Source organism: Haliotis rufescens, unplaced genomic scaffold (genome assembly GCF_023055435.1).
Source record: "Haliotis rufescens isolate VD_foot unplaced genomic scaffold, xgHalRufe1.0.p SCAF_4, whole genome shotgun sequence".
NCBI lineage: Eukaryota > Metazoa > Mollusca > Gastropoda > Lepetellida > Haliotidae > Haliotis > Haliotis rufescens.
Window position 1 is genome coordinate 41,822,339 of NW_025964112.1, and position 22,394 is coordinate 41,844,732.

The following is a 22,394-nucleotide window of genomic DNA, read 5'->3' on the forward strand; positions in this document are numbered from 1 at the left end:
TCTCCAGGTACCACTCTACACGGTACTGAAAGTCCCCCAAACTCTGCAGCGTCTCCAGGTACCACTCTACACGGTACTGAAAGTCCTCCAAACTCTGCAGCGTCTCCAGGTACCACTCTACACGGTACTGAAAGTCCCCCAAACTCCGCAACGTCTCCAGGTACCAATCTAGGTACTGAAAGGTCTCCAAAGTCTGCACATTTTGTCGGTAGAGGTACAGCTCGAGACACGAAAGCTGAAACTTCAACCGCAGAGACCGAGCGAGTTGGGCTTTCTCGGGGTAATGCATCAGCTGGAGAAACACATGACAAAGACAAACTTGAGTGAGTTTTCTCAAACAGAACCTATGTTTAGCAATTTTTAATCATTGTCTTTAAAAAAGACGCATTTGCGATCGCAGGAAGAATCATGCCACACTGTTAACTTCTTATAATTTTACAAATAAATAGGACCACCTAAATCACCAGCCACCTACCTCAATGTTAGTCACTGTTACACCATTTCTTTCTGTTTGACAGTTTTTGGGACGTATTTCGGACTGTTGACATGGACGTAGTTCGAAAGGATGCTAACGACGGGATGACCTTTAAGGTCATAAAATGTATAGTTTACATCCTGCTATTCTTGATCCTTCTTTGCGCATGCGTGGCACAGAGAGTTGGTCTGATGGTCCTACTCTCCAACGTTCCAGCAGCTTCCTCCACAGCAAGCACCACCAGGCAGGCAAGGAGTGGACTTTCACGTTTTAAAAATAAAAGTCTTCCGGTTTTGCTATATATAACTAGAGGCCTTGTTTCCGATAATAAAGTTAAAAAAGAAAAAAATATACTTTGTTTTTCACAAGTCACAAATATGAACCACTGTTTAGACAGTGGGTTTCTATGATTTACACACTGTTTGGAGAGTAGGTAGTAGGACTATACACACAGTTCAGAGATTGGGTAAGGAGTATTTTACACATTGTTTAGAAGGTGGGTATGTAGTACTTTACTCACTGTTTAGGGAATTGGTAAGTAGGACTTGACCCACTAATTAGAGGGTGAATAAGTAGGACTTTACACACTGTTTAGAGGGTGGGTAAGTAGGTCTTGACACACTGTTAAGAGGATGGATCCGTAGGTCTTGACACACTGTCAAGAGGATGGGTAAATAGGTCTTGACACCCCGTTCAGAGGGTGGGTAAGTAGGTCTCGACACACTGTTTAGAGGGTGGGTAAGTAGGTCTTGACACATGTTTTAGAGGGTTGGTAAGTAGGACTTGACACACTGTTTAGAGGGTCAGTAAATAGGTCTTGACACACTGTTTAGAGGGTGTGTAAGTAGGTCTTGACACACTGTTTAGAGGGGGGTAAGTAGGTCTTAACACACTGTTTAGAGGGTGTGTAAGTAGGTCTTGACACACTGTTTTGAGGGGGGTAAGTAGGTCTTGACACACTGTTTAGAGGGGGGTAAGTAGGTCTTGACACACTGTTTAGAGGGTGTGTAAGTAGGTCTTGACACACTGTTTAGAGGGTGTGTAAGTAGGTCTTGACACACTGTTTAGAGGGGGGTAAGTAGGTCTTGACACACTGTTTAGAGGGGGGTAAGTAGGTCTTGACACACTGTTTAGAGGGGGGTAAGTAGGTCTTGACACACTGTTTAGAGGGTGTGTAAGTAGGTCTTGACACACTGTTTAGAGGGGGGTAAGTAGGTCTTGACACACTGTTTAGAGGGGGGTAAGTAGGTCTTGACACACTGTTTAGAGGGTGTGTAAGTAGGTCTTGACACACTGTTTAGAGGGGGGTAAGTAGGTCTTGACACACTGTTTAGAGGGGGTAAGTAGGTCTTGACACACTGTTTAGAGGGTGTGTAAGTAGGTCTTGACACACTGTTTAGAGGGTGTGTAAGTAGGTCTTGACACAGTGTTTAGAGGGTGGGTAAGTAGGTCTTGACACACTGTTTAGAGGGTGTGAAAGTAGGTCTTGACACACTGTTTAGAAGTTGGATAAGTAGGTCTTTACACATGTTTCAGAGGGTGTGTAAGTAGGTCTTGACACAGTGTTTAGAGGGTGGGGAAGTAGGTCTTGACACACTGTTCAGAGGGTGGGTAAGTAGGTCTTGACACAGTGTTTAGAGGGTGGGGAAGTAGGTCTTGACACACTGGTCAGAGGGTGGGTAAGTAGGTCTTGACACAGTGTTTAGAAGGTGGGTAAGTAGGTCTTGACACACTGTTAAGAGGGTGGGTAAGTAGAACTTGACACACTGTTTAGAGCTAGGGTAAGTAGGTCTTGACACACTGTTTTTAGCAACATTCCATCCACAATAATGCGGATTGTGAGGGAGACATTAGAAAAGAGGCGTCACAAATTGTGCTCATGTGGGGTGGCATTTAATTAAGCGAGTTGCCCTCCTTTGTGCAGGCGGAACAAATATGTTGCAGATATAATTTTAGTAATGGAAACACGAGCATACTTATGGTTTCAAGATTATTGAGCATGGGCACGACAATGGCAAACCATCAAATTTAACTATACACCTTCATTGTTATTGATGAACATATATTTATTCACCTACATAATGTCATTCTTTATATCTCCAGGGCTCGCATTTCGGTGAACCTACACAAACCCCTGGATCCACCCCAGTGGCTCTCTCGATCTCATACAATCTACCCTCCCATTAACCAATTTGATTGGCTGCGCTACACAGCCTAACGAACCAATCAGAATGTGAGTTACAAACCAGCCTCAATGTTGGGTTGGCGATATGAACAAGCCAGCCAGTCCCATTGATTGCGATGGAGTTTGCCAGACATGTAACATTGAAAAACTGAATGACACCCAACTGAAAGCCCTCAAAATATTTTTGAATGAAAGGATGCCTTTTTGCCCACCGCCCTTACCCATTTCCTTTTTCCTTTTCGACGTTTGATTGGTCGGTAATTTATAATGGTAATGAAAACCAAGGGCGGGTAATTAAGATCCCGAGAACCACTGGATCTAGGGGGTAGTGTATGTTTACCGAGCCTTGTATATAGAGAGGATGACGTAGTGTTGTCCAAGATAAACTTACAATAAGTTAGGTTCGTTTTAAGTAACCACTGACAAAACGTATTCAAAAATAAATTACTCGGTAATTGTCAATGTGTGGACGTCATAAGGTCATTCCTGCTTGTCGTAAGAGGCGACTAACGGGATCGGGTGGTCAGGCTCATTGACTTGGTTGATGCATGTCATCGACCCCAATTGCGTGGATCGATGCTCATGATATTAATCACTGGATTGTCTGGTCCAGACTCGATTATTTACAGACCGCCGTCAAATAGCTGGAATATTGCTGAGTGCGGCGTAAAGCAACAAACCAACCTTCCAAACAACCATCCCTGGTTCACATACTTACATTGATTGGATTTCCTAGCATAGACGTACGCCATTCTTGAACATCGTTTGTTTTTTGCAGGACGGAAATAGTATAAAGTCGACCAATATTCACACCGCACACTACTTCCACCTGACCATAGCAATGTGTATTCCTTACCTACTTACCTCCCTTATAGCGCTCTTCAAATGGCTGGTGAGAACATTCGCAACTCCAGGCGTCCTAACGTGGATCACGGTAGGAACATAGCCATTACAAGTTGAAAAACAAGTTTGATGAAGGTCGTTTGAAAATGAATATAAATAGTCCTCTGAGATTATCATAACTGTAAATATAAAACGTGAAGGCCAGAGAATAACCAGTCTGGATTATCCACCGATCCATTGGGTGTAAAAGCGTCGAGGATCATTGAAAATCAGTGATGTCACCAGGTGTTCGTGAAGGGGTAACGGATTAACGAGACTGATTAATGAGTGATTTCGGCAATAAGGTGTGTCGGAGTCGGTGTGCGAGACTGTCGGATTAACGGGTCTAAACAGCTCTGATTTAATTGGTTCCCATCATTAGTGTCGGATAAAGCTGATTTTCGGATTAACGAGTGTCGGATTAACGAGACTTGACTGTATGTCGTAGCCTTCCTGTAGCACCCGCCTCTCACACAATTTGCATTAAAAATAGTTACTCATGAGCAGTACCAGAGAAAAGATTATTGATTACACTCAGGATACATTTTTTCGTCATATTTACACTTTCCATTTCTTTAGAAAGGTGACACGATATTTCCTGTTTGTTGCCTGACGCTGCCAGTCACTCGATATCCGTGCCAGAGAAAAGATTCTATCAAGTTTCTATATGAGGATTGATTTCAGGATATAGTGATACGTTATTTAGTGCTTGTTGGGTTATAATTCAGATCTACACATGTAACTGTTTTAGGTTCTGTTATCGGAGACCATCCACTCCCTAGGACTGTGTGCCCTTGTCTTCTGGATCCTACCCAAGTATGACGTTATATCTGGCGCACTTCTCCTCAGTGCAACAAACATTCTGCCGTCCCTTCTACTAATTACCTGCTCCGGCAACGTGTACGGGGATTCCAAAGTGAAGGTTGTCTTGAAGAAGAGTTTGGATGTCTTTGCGTTGATCTGTCAAGCTTCAGTGGTCCTGCTACTCTTCCCCTTCATAGATCCAGCACAGCGCCTGGCAAATCCAACAGACAAAGCTGTTTTGGTGATCGGGGTTTTGTTCACCTCCATCAAATGCTGGGAGACATTTGTAGATGGTCATATTGGCCATCTTAATTCCCAGTGTTTGTCAGACAGCGGCAACTACAACAACCGCTTCATGAACAAAATACTGAAGGTCCGCTTTGAACTGCAAGAAGGAAGGTGCAGCGTGTCGATGGTGGCAGGAGTGTGGAAGGTCATCATCACTGTTGCGGCAGTTTACTTAGTGATGTATTTGAAGGGGGTTGATCTCAAGAACACTGACAAGGTATTTGTTGTGTTCACGGAATTACACGAAGATACCACCATGCTGTCTTCCTTGTTAGCAGTGACTATCGGTGGCTTTGTAGCGTACTATGCAGCGTACACAGCCTGTAAGTTGCAGATGCAGATAATGTCCTTCGCTGTACCAATCGTCGTTTCCATCCTCGTTACACTGGGGATTTTGGCTGGTGACTGTCATCACAATGATACTGGTTTCATCCAACACATATCCATATACAGAGAAAAGTGTGACGTCTCACAAAATGTGTACTATCTAGGGTTATCATGGTTATTGTCACTGTTGTGGGTCGCTCGACATATTTGGTTTCCAAGGCAAGGTCGACTGGAGGAGTACGAAAGGTAATGCTATTGTTTTAGAAAGGAAATGTGAGGTTAGGGCTGACTATGCCGTTAGAGACGACTAACTGGTCAGAATGTCAGGCGCGGTGACCTGACTAATTGGTGTCATTCTGTCCCGATGAAGTAGATCGCTGCTGATGCTACAAGTCACCAATTAAAGACAGGCCGCCATAATGTTACCGACTGCGGCGGCGTTAGACATCATTCGCTGATTCATTATGAGTTGAATCCAAGATTAATCTAACACTCCCGGAGTGCCCGTACACTCCTGTATATCTCTCCTTATACATCAATAACATGTAGCGAGTATAAATAGTTTCTATATTTCTTTCCAGATTGTTCATCAACCCATTTTATTGTGGGATACTGACGTGTGAAAACCTTGTCCTGAACCGTCGTCGTCACAACGAAACTGTCACCTATTCCTGCGATGGACCTGACGATCAGCAAGAGCACTTCTTCATAGTCAAGCCAAGAGGTGTCAAGCAATCTAGCTCTTCAACACAACAAGATGCAACCAGTGCAGAGATTCCCTTCATATACGCATGCGCAACTATGTGGCACGAGACCAAGAAAGAAATGACCCAGCTTCTGAAATCTTTGTTCAGGTAGTTATAAATATTCAATGAGTGAGTTGGGTTTAATGTCGCTTTGACCATTATTTCATATCAGGGTATGTTAGTTTAGTAAGGGTGATAACCCCACAGTTTAAAACACAAGCAGCGGATTCTAGCACGCATGGAGTGAGTGAGTGAATTTGGTTTTTACGCCGCTTTTAACAGTATAACAGTTATATCACGGCGTGTCAGCTTAATGTGGGAGGAAAACCCGAAGTGATGCAGTTCTCAGATGTTTACCACTTCGGTGAAACCAACGAACACGGGTATGGTGCTGACAAACATAGAAACATAAAAGGGGCGAACCGGGATTCGAACCCACAATCAGTTGTTTCTGGCGTGCCCAAGGGACACAACTCTGCACAGCGAATCGCGGCGCCTTAGACGACTGGGCCACCCATGCCCCCCAGCACGTATGGAGGATGTTCGTCAACGCGAATTTTGGAGAATAACACCGTTCTTCTAATTCACATTTGTACTGAAGGTAAAAGTACACCCAAGTGCGTATATTTAGAACCTGATTTCAGTCTAGGGGGGATGGTGGTCGCTGATACTATTCCACGTTCATTGTATCCCCAGGCTGGACAAAGAACAGGCGTTGAGAGAGCAATGTGCAGTCCTCCGCAATACAGAAGACGTGAGAGATAGGTTCAACTACCAGGGTAAGCTTCAGCGGTACATAAAAAATATTGGCCAAAAAACGATGATGGAATTTGGACGCTCTCAATTATATACGATATAAACGCTGAGCTTTCGATTCCAAATTCAATTCACCGCCATCAAATCTCCAAGGAACACAGCTCTGAATTGAAAACACAATATGTTTATCTCCATTGCACCATGACATATTTTTACTAGTACGTTAAGCTTGACAGATTTAGCGACGACTAACAGGAAATCCATCGGCTCTTATACGGAGACACCCCGTGAAGATTCGGAGTGAGACTATAGGTACCCTGCAACCTATGCTTGTCGTAAGGGGCGATCCGGTGGTCAGGTTCGGTGACGTGGTTGATCGTAAGTTATCGTATCCAAATTTGCGTGGTTCGAAGCTCAAAATCAATGGATTGTCTGGCTCAGACTTGTTTCTTTACTGCCGTCATATAGCCGGAATACTGATGATTGCGGCGTTAAACAGCCGCTATATCCTGGCTGATCATGTGACATCGTAGCTTACGACATAGCTAATTGTCACAATCACAAGTAAATTAGTATCGTGGTAAATTCCATTTCGGGAATTCCGTAATGGTGAAATCCCTCGAATTTGTTGATTCCGGAAGTAGAATCAACGAGCGAAACCATGTCATGGCTGACATACGTATGATTTTATCTATAATTTTGAGTAAGTTTTCCTGTTTTAAATGCAGGTTGGGAATGGACCGTGAATTCCTGGCACAGAATCAACTGCAATAGCGTGACGTCATCGAAATGGTGAATCAGTGCTAGACACATTACTGCCTCGTTGGAGACACATTATATCTTTGGTTTTTCAACATTTTTGTTCCAGCGCATATATTTTTTGATGATTCTCTGGAATTAAACGACGATGACAAATGGGAGGCTAACGTGTTTGTAAGAACATTGGTCAACGTCATGAGCGACGCGTGCAGGTATGAGTCTTTTTTATGTTGAATCAACAGAATGATGTTTGACAACAAAATACAATCTCTGAACTAGTTTGACCCTTACACAAACAATGTTCGCGTATTGTTTATTATTGTTCATGGTTGTTGTACTCGTGGCGTATTATCATTCATCTTTTTCATTTCATTAATAATCTCAGAACACATGTTTATTTGTTTTGTTTTTTGTTTAACGCCGCACTCAGCAATATTCCAGCTATATGACGGCGGTCTGTAAATAATCGAGTCTGGACCAGACAATCCAGTGATTGACACCATGAGCATCGATTCACGCAATTAGGATACATTTACATGTTTCAACAAAGTCCGCGAGCCTGACCATCCGATCCTGTTAGTCACCTTTAACGACAAGCATAGTCGCCTGTTACGGCAAGCATAGGTTGAAGACCCATTCTACTCCGAGTCTTCAACATGTTTGTCATGATAAATGTCCTAGTTTTAATGTTCACTCATCAGTTAATGGGTACCCGGTAGGAGTGATATGGATGCAACTGTCAACCTACCAGAGCCTCACGGATAGCTTGGTCTGTGTACTGCCCATGGAGTTGAGAATGCAAATCGAGTGCACACCGATCCATTAAACAGTGTAGTAATACTTTCGTGCCATGAGCATACGAATCATCATCATCATCATCATCGTCATCATCATCATCATCATCGTCGTCGTCATCACCATGGAGTCAGTATACTGTGCCTGAGTGGGATAGGGCGGTCGGGTAGCCTAGGGGTTAAAGCGTTCGCTCGTCACGCACAAGACCCGGGTTCGATTCCTCACATGGGTACAATGTGTGAAGCCCATTTCTGGTGTCCCCCGCCGTGATATTGCTGGACTATTGCTAAACGCGGCGTAAAATCAAACTCACTCACTCACTCACTGAGTCGGATATCAATGTTAAACTGCGGCATGGTATCTCAGTGGGCTAGCACTGTACAAACAGCCACACACATACACACCCACGTGCATGTCGCAGTATAAATGTAATAATCTTATATGTGACGTTAAACCCAATTTCACTTCACTTCACTATTTATTATTGAATATGACATTATTGTCGCCTAGCGCTGTTCACCAGAGGTACTTGCATCTGCATGCTCCCTACAAAGTCATCACTCCGTACGGGGCCCAGCTGATCTGGGAGATGCCTGGCGGGAATCTGTTGTATGTCCACATCAAGGATAAAAACAAGATCCGGCACCGGAAGCGATGGTCACAGGTAACTTCCAGGTATCCATTCCCATTGGTTAAGGTAAATGGTGAGACAACGGCCTCGTTGAGAATGATGCCAAAATTGGTACAAAGAGTTACGTCCCTTGCACATGCCAGGATCCTACGATCCCCGATTCGCCCGATTTTGACCCTTGGTTTCAGAGCACCATAGTCATGCTCCAGCGGCACTCATCAACTACACGTCGTTGACATTCCCCACTATGATGACACCTGTGTATAGGGATATATACATGGATGCTGAAAGACCAAGAATTATAATCGGGGGTATCTAGGCGTGCACATTAGCAACGGGTCATGACAAAGCAGGGAAACAACTCTTCTCAGCGCTAGATAATACTTGACCAAACATGCCAATCAAGAAAGCATGTTACTTTTACAATTGGTATATTTACATTTTTTTTTACATTTATACAAAAAAGTTTATTATGAGTATGAACTGGACAAAATGTTCAATGTAAATTAACAATGATTGATATTCGATAAAGCTGTTTATTTATATGCCCGGAAACTTTTTCTTAACTTAGGCAAATGTAACTAACGGTATAAAGACTATTAATTGGTTGACAATGACACGTGTGTCCACTCCAGTTGCCAGACAGAAATTGATGACAAAGGCCTGTTTTGATTGATCATTTACTTTACTACGTTTATGGGGTCTCTAATGTCCACTAAATGGGGTGCTGGGATTTTGTGCTGGGAGTAGATTACTTTTAAAAAATCAGAACTGAATTATAATTGAGTCTGAATATTTTTTTTGCTGAAACACCTTGCAGCAATGTAGACACTTTCTTTTTTCTTATTTTTTCAACAGTCTGAAGCAGGATTTTTTCTTTCAAGAATTTTCGGGCACAATTATTTTTGATAAAATTACCCCCACAACACCCCGCCACCACAAACCTGTCGGCCCCTAACCTGGAGATATAAATTTGATTTGAAGTGCCACACAGACAAACTCATCATCGTTGTAGGTGATGTATATGTACTACTTGCTGGGGTATCATCTCCTAAAAGATTCTGCTCAAGACATCGTCAACCAAATCAACCCAGAAATACCAGTGGACAAGACGCACGTCAGCGAAATGATTGACTTAGACACGAAAAGAAAGGTAAATACAATGAAAGCAGAGATTCAGGATTCAGTTATGCTTTAGAGGTATGCTAGAACCGTGTGTAATATCATTTGGCACCGCAGACTTATTATGTATAACACTTTTCTCAGGTATGCTCCAAAATGGAATCTGTTTGGTAGATATTCTAGACTGGGTTTTCTCTTGCTTTGACAATTTAGTTTTTCATACAAAGTTTGTATTGCGCTGTTTCAACGGAACTCAATACGTCAACATCACAGACTAGCTGCCGAAAATAAAGCAGGTCACTAATTTGGGTCTCTGAATATGCCTGGGCAACAAATTGACCACATCAATTAAAAGATGCAGAACCCCATTCTTGCAAACAAAAGCCCTTTTGATTAGAAAATGTAATTTCTCTTTCAGTTCGTTAGGGATCATTTGTAGAAATCAGATTTGGGTGGAAACCTGGACATTCTTAACTTGACCTTTTCTTCATCTGAGATTGTAAAAGGGCACCAAGTGAACTTTTTGACTGTGAAAATCCACGTGACCTTTTCCACAGTGTTTAATTAGAACTTGCTTGATTGTTGTCAGAATTATTGTTTGACAAGGATTTGGTAGTCACATGTTTCTTAATCAGACAAAGGACTGGCTTTGTATGTTGGATTGGTAGATAGTTTACATATCATAATTGTAAATGTTTGACGCTTTGTCAGTTGGAACAAGGCACATTGCCCATGCAGTTCAGCAAGACTTTTTGTGACGACGGCGGGTTTTTTGTACTCGTGACGGTGTTTGTGATTTAATTCAAGATCTATTTTACGAATAAATTTGACCCACTCAGAAAGACGTTCAATGGTTCGCTCTCTCGTTTCGCCCACTTTTTGGTATACGTTTCTGTGAAGACACAACTTAACCATTATGTCTAGCCATAAAATGTAACAAATTTGTATATTAGATTTGATTAATACGTTTTTTATTTTCAGAGCAAAAACACATTCATCCTGACATTAGATGGCGACACTGACTTCAGCCCTGGGTCGGTCAGAGTTCTGCTAGACAAGATGTCGAACGAGAAAGTTGGCGCAGTCTGTGGCAGAACCCATCCTATCGGCTCAGGTGTGCCAACTGATAAAGTATATAAAAATATCAGATTAAAAATTGTCACATGTATTACAAAGCTATTTTATCCCAAAGCTCATACATGATTCTCAATCATTCAAAGAATAAGTACATAGTAATCTATGTTAATCCCTTTTTGCAGGTCCTCTTGTTTGGTACCAGAAATTTGAATATGCTATTGGTCACTGGCTACAGAAATCCACTGAGCAAGTCCTAGGCTGCGTCCTCTGCAGTCCTGGGTGCTTCTCCCTCCTTAGAGCCTCGGCTTTAATGGATGACAACATCATGAGGACATACACAACACTACCAACCAAACCTGGACACTTCCTGCAATATGATCAAGGTATTGATACGTTTAAGCATAGATACAGTATTCATGATCAGCCTGAAAGGATCAGAATATGTAATGTTGGTTTCCTTGTTCCAGGTGAAGACCGATGGTTGTGCACGCTGCTGCTCCAGCAGGGGTACCGAATAGACTATGCTGCTTCCGCTGATTGCTACTCGTACGCACCAGAAGGATTCACTGAGTTCTTCAACCAGAGAAGACGCTGGACTCCTTCCATCCTGGCCAATATTATAGATCTGTTATCATCATCAGAAACCACTGTCGCTCGCAACTCCGACATCAGCTACTTGTACATGGCATACCAGATGGCGATGATGGCAGCGACCATCTTGGGACCAGGTACTGTCATCTTGATGATTGCTAGAGCCCTTGAAGCAGTTTTCGCGCCTGGATTGATATATGCTTATTTGATGTCCTTGCTCATTCCAACCATCTTTACAATCGCTTGCTTTACAACCTCTACCAAGATTCAGCTTACTCTTGCGGCAATATTCAGTGCAATCTATGCCTTCATTATGATGGCTGTCATTGCTGGCACTGTCGTGATTGCCTTCCAGAAAAGCTTTCTCCACCCAAGTGTCCTCTTTACCACCATTCTCTCTGTCTTGTACATCTTGTCTGGGCTGCTCCATTGGAAAGAAATAAGTTGTTTACCTCATGGGTTTCTGTACTTCCTGTGTATCCCCTCTGGGTATCTTTTACTGTTTATATATTCACTTTGCAATCTGAACATTGTATCCTGGGGCACTCGTGAAATACCCAGGAGGAAAACCAAGCAGGATTTGTTGGCTGAAAAGGAAGCTGAAGAGAAGAAAAAGAACGAGAAGAAGAAAGATGGTTTGTGTGCACGTCTTTTCTTTAGTACAACCTATATCCAAGAACTCAAACAACTACAACTAAAAACTAATGTGCTGGACGATGTTGTGACACTTTTAAGACAAATGAATGACAATATCGCTAAACTATTATATCAGTCAACAGCAGATCAAACTCAAAGTCAATCATCTCACAAAAGTGCCGTTGCTTACAGCTTAAATGAGCCTGATACAGAAATTCCCGCCTCTACCGAAGAGCCGGTACCAACAGAAGACGAACCTGAGACAGACTATTACAGGGGTAATCACTGGGCTCATGATCCGGCACTTGGAAATGGACCAGTTCTGACACTAATCGGCAAAGAAAAGGATTTCTGGAATGTTTTAATTGAGAAGTATTTAAAACCAATAGAAAAGGATTCTCAAAAAGAAAACCAAAACAAGGCTGAATTAATCGAGCTGAGAAACGTCGTATGTTTTCTGATGGTGATGATGAATGCTCTCTGGATTGCTATCAACTTTATGTTCCAGCTTTCTGAGACTGCCACTTTTACAATTGAGTACAACCTGAGTGGGAAAGTTTTTGTACTAAAGATTGATATCTTTGAACTTCTCTTCATGATCTTCTTCACTGTACTCATCTTAATCCAGTTCTGGGGGATGTTGCTTCTCCGCTGGGAAACGTTCTTACATCTGATTTCAAGGACTTCCCTGAAGGGTACAATGGAAGAACAAACCCATCAGCTAATGGAGAAATTGGAAGAAACAACAGAACTTACAACTGAGTATGACACGGATCAGGAACACATCTACATCAGACTGAGAGATGTAGTTACAGGTGGTCTAACTGCCAGGACGTTGGCCACCACAAGAAGACGCAATTTGTCAATGACTGCAACACGTCTCAGTGGCAATCTTGATCTCACATCGACGGTTCTTGGAGATTCAGGAACATCCCAATATACACGACCTCGAAAATATACGGCAGGACAGAATGCGTACAGAAGGAAAACTAGCCAAAATATGTTGCGACATCGGTACTCTCGTAAGATGTACGATTATGTAGTAGCAGAGGCAAAAAGAGGTAATCGTACATCTGGGGTTAATGTTCCTAAATCTTATTTCAGTGACGATGTTCCAAACGTTGATAAGTCCTTGCCAGGTACGATGGGCAGAGGGTTCGCTAAACAGATGACGTTTTTGAAACATGCTTCAAGGCAGAGAGCGGATACAAGGGTGGATATGTCTCAATTATGGTGAGCTTTATTTGAGCATCAGGGGATGCTGGGAAAACATTGTTGCTGTAAGAGGGCATTCAAGTTTTCTGATGGCTTTATGAGTGTAAGTGTACTAGTTTACCGTGTGTGTACTAGTTTACCTTGTGTGTACTTGTTTACCTTGTGTGTACGTGTTTACCTTGTGTGTACTAGGTTCAGAGTGAGGCAGCCAGTCAGTGTGAAATGATAAGACTTTTAATAAAATACACGTATATCAAATATTAATCATCTTTGTTGAAATGAAAATTGGATATATTACATTTGCAAATGACTGTGATAAAAACATATATATCAAGTATGTGTCTGATTGTACTACACCTTTGTCGAACTAGGCAGGAATTATGGGGTTATATTTTGGCTGGATTAACAAGTCTATGCATAGTCCAATCAAAATCCCGTAACGATATCGACATCCGGTTCATAAACAACATGGCAACAGCTCTAGTGATATGCCTTTCGCGAAGTAAAACCCGTTTTATTGCAATAAGGGCCTTTATTATCGATGAGATCGTCTTGAATGGGCGCCGCCATTTTACCCTCCAAAAACAGAAACGCAAGCCAGATTTGTGTCAGGTAGAAAATACATTTATACGAGGAACCGTAGAAGGTATTGAGCCAAAATGTTGTGGAGATAACACTTGGTGATTGAAGTCATCTCAGTTATCGGTACATAGGAAAAGTCCAAGGTGAAGGTCAGCTACCATCAGTAACGCGTATGTCCCCCGTTTGAATCAATAGCAGCCTGACATCTCCTGCCAATGGAAGAGACGAGTATGCGAAGCACATCCTGGGGAATGGTAGCCCAGTCGGCCTGCAACGCAAAAGCCATCTGCTGCAACGTCTGGGGATGTGGTTTGACGTCGGCGTAGCCGTCTATCCAATTCATCACACAGGTGCTCTATCGGGTTCAAATCCGGGGATCTGGAGGGCCGTGGGAGAACATCAACGTTATTGTTGTTGTGTAAACAGGCTCTTGTGATCCGTGCTGTATGTGGTTGAGCGTTGTCCTGCTGGAATACACAGTTGCCGTCAGCTGCAATTGTGAGGACGCGTGGTAGGATAATTTCGTTGATGTATCGTTGAGCCGTACGATTGCCCTGGATAGGACCAAACCTGCCCTGCCATGATGAGAGATAGTCGCCCACATCATAACGCTACCCCCACCAAACCTGTTGACTTCCTCTATGCAGTTTCCGGCGTAACATTCTCCCCGTCGTCTGTAGACCCGTGCTCTACTATCCTTTCGACGGAGGAGAAATCTTGATTCGTCGCTGAACCAGACATCTCGCCATCGCAGTTGAGGCGATACCCTTGACGACACAGTGTTGACGATGACGATGCAGTAGTTATTGACGATGTTGTCGACTCAATATGACGCGTCGAACAGGACGTCTTGCTCGTAGACCTGCTGCTCTTAAACGGTTTCGTACGGTCGTAGATTCTGCGCAGTCCGGGTATTTGGGATACGGTTGAGGTTGCTGTGGTCGTCCTTTCACGTAGGTGGCGCAGTCGGATGTAGAGATCGTGGGCGGGGTTGATTACTCTTGGTCGTCTCGACCTTGGCCGATCACGTGTTGACCCATGCTGTTGAAACCGATCCCATAGCCTTGTGATGGTGCTCGGTGCTACATTGAAAACCCTGGCTACCGCTGATCGGGATTTCCCTGCCTGCAAGCGTCCTATGACGTTGATTCTTTGCACTTCAGTTAATCTTGGCATGTTGTTGAACTGTCACTGTTCGATTGACGCAGATGCCAGGCAATCAAAAACCCTGCACTTTAATACCGTTTATAGTGCTGCTGCACGTGCAGTGTGTAGAGCTCCATGGCCCTTTTCTTAATGCAAGGGGTGCGTTTTTTCCGAAACGTACGTGTTCCCGGACTAATGGTTTGCATGTCCTTGTTGTGATCAATTTGGTCCGGGACATTTGCGACTGACACTATAACACATTAAACCTCTTCATTTTTCACCTCTTGGTCCGCTAATCTTTCTTTTATGACAAAAAATATCCGCATTGCGTTTCTTTTTTTGAAGAGAATATTTAAAGCAAATGCAAGTGGTATGAGAGGTGGAACCTGATTGTCAGAAGGGGGTTCTTGGAAGGGACATAACTCGAAACAGCCACTGGTGGCGCTGCATTCGAGCCCAGAAAGTCCAGTCTAATTCGACAAGGTTGAAAACTGGACTTTTAAGGAAGTTAACTCCCTTGAAGATGGTGCGTGAATAATGCTGAACTTTCAGCATGCATTTACATTATTAGTGTTTTCGTGTCTTGGAGACATGACCATTCCTCTTTTGTACGGGATTCCAAAGCTCCATAAAAAGCCGTACAAAGACATATATTGCTGGGTCCAGCAAAGCTACCACCAATTCCATGCATCAAAGATTAACCATAATCCTAATACAATCAAAGAATGGCGTTCTATATATTTACAGAACGTATTTCAGACAAGTGGAACTAATACCTTGAGGATTCTCAAATACTAAGAGGTGAGGTGAAATGGGGTTTAACGTCGCGTCCAATATTATAGCACTTATATAGCGATGTGCATGCACGTGTATGTATGTGGCTGCTTGTACTAGTCTGGACTGATGCCAATTTATAGTCCTAACACACTGAGATACCATGCCGCAGTTTAACATAAATACCCCACTCAGACACAGTATACTGACTCCGAGCCGACCAGTTCTTGTTTTAGCCCCTTAATGCCTAGCGCCAGACAGGGTAACAACAAGTACTATCTTTTAACGTCTTTTGGCATGACGCGGTCGGGGATCGAACCCACGGAGGCGGTCCTCAAAAACTAAGAGGATATGCTTGAATATTTGCAATCTCAGAAAAAAACGAAAACAGAAAAAATGCCATCTGAAGTTTACTGAGAAAACAATATGTGAAATGCTGGACTTCCTCATTGATAACGTCTATGTGAAATATGACATTTAGGCAAGACGTAGGCATCCACATGGGCAAAAATCGTTCTCCCCTTCTGGTTCATCTATTCATTTATACACATGCACGTTTTACTTAAGCTTCAGAGTATCGATGATCTCATTTCGTTTAATCACGGCCAGACAGCCACTTCCCGAAAATAGAAATAAAAGACACCATTGAGACCGCCTCTTCGGTTTCATATTTAGATCTATGCATGAAGATTCAACGAGTGACAAAACACTCTTCGCAAGACTGTATGTCAAGTCAACTTTCCCTTGACGAGCAATAGTCCAACATCTCCAGCCACTGGCGTCTACATTCAACAACTTTTCGGGCTACAACCGAACATCTTCTCTCTCCAATTTCAAAGAGCGCCATTAAAGCTTTCAAAATATTTTATGGTAGACATGTGGAGGACATTATCAAATTCCACGCATCGGTGACATAATGATGATATCCAATGCAGTTATCTCGCTTGATTGTTACAGTCGTTCCCGTGTTTTTTTCACGTGAACAGTTGACTTGCCTTGGAATGTATTTGTGATGGGTGCTACCAGTGGGGAAGGGTACGCCCATCTTTTCAGAAATTTGCAGAAAGTACAAACATACAGCTGATGATATGACAGGAAAACGGTTATTATAATACTCACTTGTTTCTTGAGTATATATAAAGGTGCTACTTTTATGTTCTCTTCAAATAGGGGTGGTGGGGTATCCTATGATTATGGAAGTGCTTTGTCACTATCTGCGTATCTTATGTAACATTTTGGAATTATGCATAGAACAATTTTAACACGTTGTAAGCCGAACTGTTCAAGTGCACATGTGCCTTAAAACGAGAATCTTTGTCTTTAAACAATGACGTATAATCAGTATGTTTAATTTGGAGTTGAAATATATCCAAAGGAGATCATTGTTTTATACACCTTGAAAATGTTAAACATCCCCATAGGTAAAACTAAAATTCGGATATTAATTTTGGTTAAATTAATACCTTAGACCCTTCGAAAGTGCATACGTGGCGATACATTACACAAAGCAAACCTTAATGTACATTCAACAATGAGTGCAAGTTCAAGTTATGCATTCTTTGTCTTAAAACAATGACGTATAATCTATATGTGTAATTTCCTTCTTGTTATTTTCGAATGCCTTTGTTATATTGTAAAATATTCCAACAAAATCACGGCGGGGGACACCAGAAATTGTCGGGATTCGAATCCTTGTCTTTGGCGGGCGTGACGAGCGACCGCTTTAACCACTAGGCTACCCGACCACCCCACCCGACCCCACCCCGCCCGACCCCACCCCACCCCCTTAGGTAATGAGTTAAATCGTGTCACCATTAATTTCGACTGCAACGGTAATGGTGATTATGGCAAGTATGGTGTTCCATCTTGGGGAGTGACCATTCATGTTTGACGGTGATGAAATGGGCTTTACACATTGTACCCATGTAGGGGAATCGAACCAGTTACCTCACCGCCTCTACATTTACTGAAACAAATCTGCGGATGCTTAATTATTTTCGAGTGGTATATTTTCAAGTGAACTGACAGCACTTCAAACAGTCAATGAGCTATGTATTGGCTATTATATATAGTAGTATCTACGTTTACAGTATCCATGTATGTAAATGGGCGGTCGAGTTAAAGCGTCAGTTGCACGCTCGTTCGATTCCCGACATGGATACAATGTGTGAAGCCCATTTCTGGTGTCCCCCGCCGTGATATTGCTGGAATATTGCTAAAGGCGGCGTAAAACCAAATTCACTCACTCACCATGTATGAGAAGGATAATAACTGACTCCGAGGTTTGGGCTGAGAAAACAACATTATTATCAACAATATCTTGTTCCAAACATACTTTCAATGAACCTTAGGAAACGGTGGTAAAATATATCTTGCTGGCGACCATGTACTTGAAAAAGAGATTCTTAAAATCATTGTGTATTATCTGTTGCCCAGTTGTTTATAAAGGTGAGGCGTCCTTTAACTATATGTTTGTGTTTCTCATTTCAAGATTTCCCAGAGCGGGGCGGGCGGAAACAGAAAAGAAAAATGGTTCCGTATTGCTGAATACCTACTCAATGCTTAGACTATCTATATAAAATATTTGACAATTTAAACATATATCGGTCGACTATTGAAAGCAAGCGGAACCCGAAAACACCGAAATCTAATTGTGGAAAAGGATGTAAGAGGAAAGCACATGTAGATTAAAAAGAAACTATCACCATAAAGTCATATTGCAATTACAAAACTTTCTTACCATTGACCTATTTCAAGTCATAAAACAAAAAACAGGTTCGAATCAGTTCTAAAATAATATATGGAATCAGGTACTGTATAGTATATTTGCGAACAGGGAAATACTTTCTACACAGGTTTCGATCTAGATAGTTTCTTCTATGTTTTTTTTATATTTATTGACTTTGAATGACAGATTGACCTGATCTAGGTCCACGATCTGAGACGTTACAAAGATTGCTTGTCATGGTCAAAGGGAGACAATTCAATCGCTTACCTTGTCATGAGGTAAAGTTTGTGGTCAAAGGGAAGTAATTCAGTACGTAATCAGACTGTGCTCCTGTCTGGCTAAAAGCGCAAAACTTACGATGCGTACCTTAAGTAAAACCAGTTTACTTGGTAATGTGAAACGAAACTGAGTTTCGTACAAACTCCCTTCGGGATCTTCAGACACTGCGTCTTTTTCCAAGGGAAGTAACTGTGTAAAGAAAATAATCTTAGACTGGCATCGTGTCCTTTTTAGGGCTTGTAGCCACTCTCATGTCCATAGTCTTGCTTAGTCAACACTGCGCCAGAGTGTGGGCCGGTACTGCGGCGATGAGCGCAGGCGCTCTAGAGCAGGCAAATCAGTCTTAAATAAATATTTGGCAATGCGCATGTCCGAACTAAGTTGTGACGACATTCGACCTTGTAGCAAGGGATATAACCAGGGATTTCTAAGCTCTCTCTCAGTGCGTGATTTGACTTTTGCTGCGAGGAGCTTGAGTTTCCCTATAGAACTCGGAAGTTTCCACACAATGTGGAGAGTTTAAGTTAACACACTGCATGGAGCTCATACAAGGGACCTTACTCTCATTTATTATTAGAATGTCACAACACGATTATCTCCCTTAGACCATTAACTGCATTGATGGCCTGGCTTGCCGCATTCACAACACATCATTCTAGCAACGACATTTATTTAAACGTCTCGTATTGACTTATATGTTGATCCACGCCGAAGACCCGGGTTCGAATCGTTACACTGTGTGAAGCCCATTTCTGGTGTCCCCCGACGTGATACTGCTTGAATATTGCTAAAAGCGGCGTAAAACCATACTCACTCACGCACTGGATGAAGAGTGGAGAGTTTGCTCTCTCTGCAGTTGCAGATCGGGACTGGCGTACGCGAGCCAACTTTCTCAGCTCACTTCAAGCTGACGGATTGTTCCGAGAACAGCAGCACCGACTTTCTGATGCCATCTTGGATCTTGTCACTGGCAAGGTAAAGTGACGTGGACGTCATTTTTCGATGGAGGGAAGTATGTGGCCGATGTAGTTTTTGTATATATTTGTTTTAATTTCATTTGAGGTTTTTACGTATATTTATCATATATAACTAGTTGTCCGTTTCAGTCAGCTATAACAAAGTGTATCTGACCTGTCTTACCTACTAACTGCCCCATGGCCAGAAGCTTCATTTGCTGATTGGCCAAGCTAACACCTATTGTTAAACTGCATGCTTTGATTACACTGCATACTCTCTCAGCACATAAACTGACAGAACTGCTCAGACCAGCAAAGTGTAAAGAGAGAATATTAAATCAGGTGAGTTAAATAGTTATAATCTATATCTTGTGTTGTATTTAAATAATACAGTATGTTCAAAGTGTTATATGAAGTAAACTAAATGTAGGTAATCTAACATAAATGTTGATTTATGTCTAAATATTTAAATCTGCATAGGATAAGCTAAACATCCATACTTTATCACTAAAATGTATTCTATCACTTCAATGAAATATGTGTGAAAGTGTTTTACCTCAAGAGTGTTTTAATAAGCTTTGTAATGTAGAGATTCAGATGTGATACAATGCAAATCATTGTAAAGAAAATGTGTGTATTACTTTGTTCAATATATTAAATGTTAAATAGTGTTTTAGTCTATGTATTGTTTATTCAGATAATCTATGGTGTTGCTATATAGGCAGTTGGGATCCACACCCTTGTATCACCCACAGGGTATGCATTGTGTTATTTATATTTGTCTAAGACTTACAATGTAATCTAATTGTGATGACCACATTTAATGTAATATCATATCATTAATTTCTGTCTTAAAGTATTGTATATGTTTATGCAGAATGTGTAAGCGTTATGCATTTATATTATGTATATATATTGTGTATATATTATAGTCAAATGAAAGTCAAGGAGTTATCTCCCTTGAATGTCGGTATTGTTGATCATGTACATACTGTATATGTTCTAGTATAATCGTTTAAGGTTCAGTCTATCTTGTGTTTAATGGATGACTAATATATGTAAATAATTACTTGTAATAAGCCTATGCTGTGTATCTAGCATTAATGATAATGTTTTACTTAGTATTTATTGTGTTATTATGTGTTTCAGGGTGTATGATATATAGATCCTTATCACACTCGACGCATCGCAATAAAGACCTCAACCCCGTAGCATGTGTTTGTTCGCTATAAAAAGACCTTCACTAAACTGCTACAATAGTTCGTTATTTATGTACGTCTATTGGGATCATGCGAGTACACAACGATTCTATGGTCATGCGGATAAGGCGTCTGCCCGGAGAGCTGAAGGTCGTGGGTTCGTTCCCCGGCCGCGTCACACCAAAATAAATGTGAAAATGTGGTACTTGTTGTTTCCCTGCCTGACACTCGGTATTAAGGGGCTAAAACAAGGAGTGGTCAGCTCGATTATATTAAGCAGCATGTGCAGCGTCCGAACATTACCAGCACGAACTGAAAGAAAAGTACGTGCAGATACCGTATTTATAAGCCCTCGGAGTCACCTGACTGTTGATTCTTACCCGGATTGAAACCATGTGATCAAAATTTAATGCTTATGTTTATCGCTAAGAAAATGGACATTTCTTGAAAAGCTGACTTTGCAATTTTTTAAAATTACTGTAAGTAAAATTCCTTATCGGCGGAATAGCCTTTGTTCACTTAATAAGTATTAACACACATGCAGCTATCTTCGTTAATTAATCATTGCGATATTTCGTGTTTCTATTTCAAGTGGGAAGTAAGATAACCTTATGATGCCTTGTTTCAAATATGATCAATCTTTCAGAATATTGTGGCACAGTGAATATGTAGAGCTACCTTTTTACCCCAAAACACTTCGGCATAAACCCGAGGCAAGGCAAGAGTAGCCGTTTTCGCCAATTGGTGCCGTTTTCGCTCGGTGGCGTTTTGCTGAGTTGCCGTTTTAGGTATAATCCATTGTGTTTCTCATCTCCAATGTTATCCAACAGGAGGGCGGAAATAAAAAAAAGAAGAGAAAAGGGTTCCTTACTGCAGAATACCTATTCAAGTCTTTGGCGATGTATACCAAATATTTGACAATTTAAACATATTGGGAGCAAATTTAAACACATTGTGGAAACATATCTATGCATTGATTAAACTTGAGGCTTCTGAAAAATAAAGAAATGAATCAGGATGTCTTGAATCGTCTTAAAATAAGACAGTAGATCGACGCACACAATGGTTTTTATTGTTAAAGTGTAACGGCCAGGTAAAGTTTGGCTTCCTTATCGGCTTCGTACATATATTTGTATGAGGTATGACATGACAAAATATACGTACGAGTAAATAGAATCACAGTAAATGTTGAAATATTGGCTCACTGCACGTGAACCAGGCGTTTATGTAGATGATAGGAAGCTGGGACAGGTTGTGTTGTTTGTCAAGCTTTGTCAGGATTCTCAGAGGCGTTGGGGTTGCCAAGTGGTTAAAGCGTTGGGTACAACGTGTGAAGCCCATTCCTGGTGTTCTCTGCTGTGATATTGCTAAAAGTGGCGTAAAATCATTCTCACTCGTGCAATCTGGAGGTTCTCAAAAGTGGTTTTAAGTTATGTATTCT

The 22,394-nt window shown here is 41.7% G+C and overlaps 1 protein-coding gene and 1 long non-coding RNA gene across 2 annotated transcripts; both read left to right on the plus strand.

Annotated features, from left to right (window-relative positions):
- Positions 1 to 3,501: 3,501 nt before the first annotated feature.
- LOC124135987 (chitin synthase chs-2-like) lies at positions 3,502 to 13,506 on the plus strand. Its single transcript, XM_048381576.1, has 10 exons — positions 3,502 to 3,594; positions 4,294 to 5,207; positions 5,543 to 5,815; positions 6,404 to 6,486; positions 7,332 to 7,434; positions 8,528 to 8,681; positions 9,664 to 9,723; positions 10,752 to 10,884; positions 11,030 to 11,230; positions 11,315 to 13,506. The coding sequence occupies exons 1-10, from the start codon at positions 3,502 to 3,504 to the stop codon at positions 13,309 to 13,311; spliced, it is 4,011 nt and encodes a 1,336-aa protein (XP_048237533.1). The 3' UTR covers positions 13,312 to 13,506.
- Positions 13,507 to 20,172: 6,666 nt separating this feature from the next.
- Positions 20,173 to 20,965, plus strand: LOC125372375. The gene is made up of 2 exons (XR_007218103.1): positions 20,173 to 20,510; positions 20,904 to 20,965. It is a non-coding gene; the product is annotated as an uncharacterized LOC125372375 (long non-coding RNA).
- Positions 20,966 to 22,394: the final 1,429 nt, after the last annotated feature.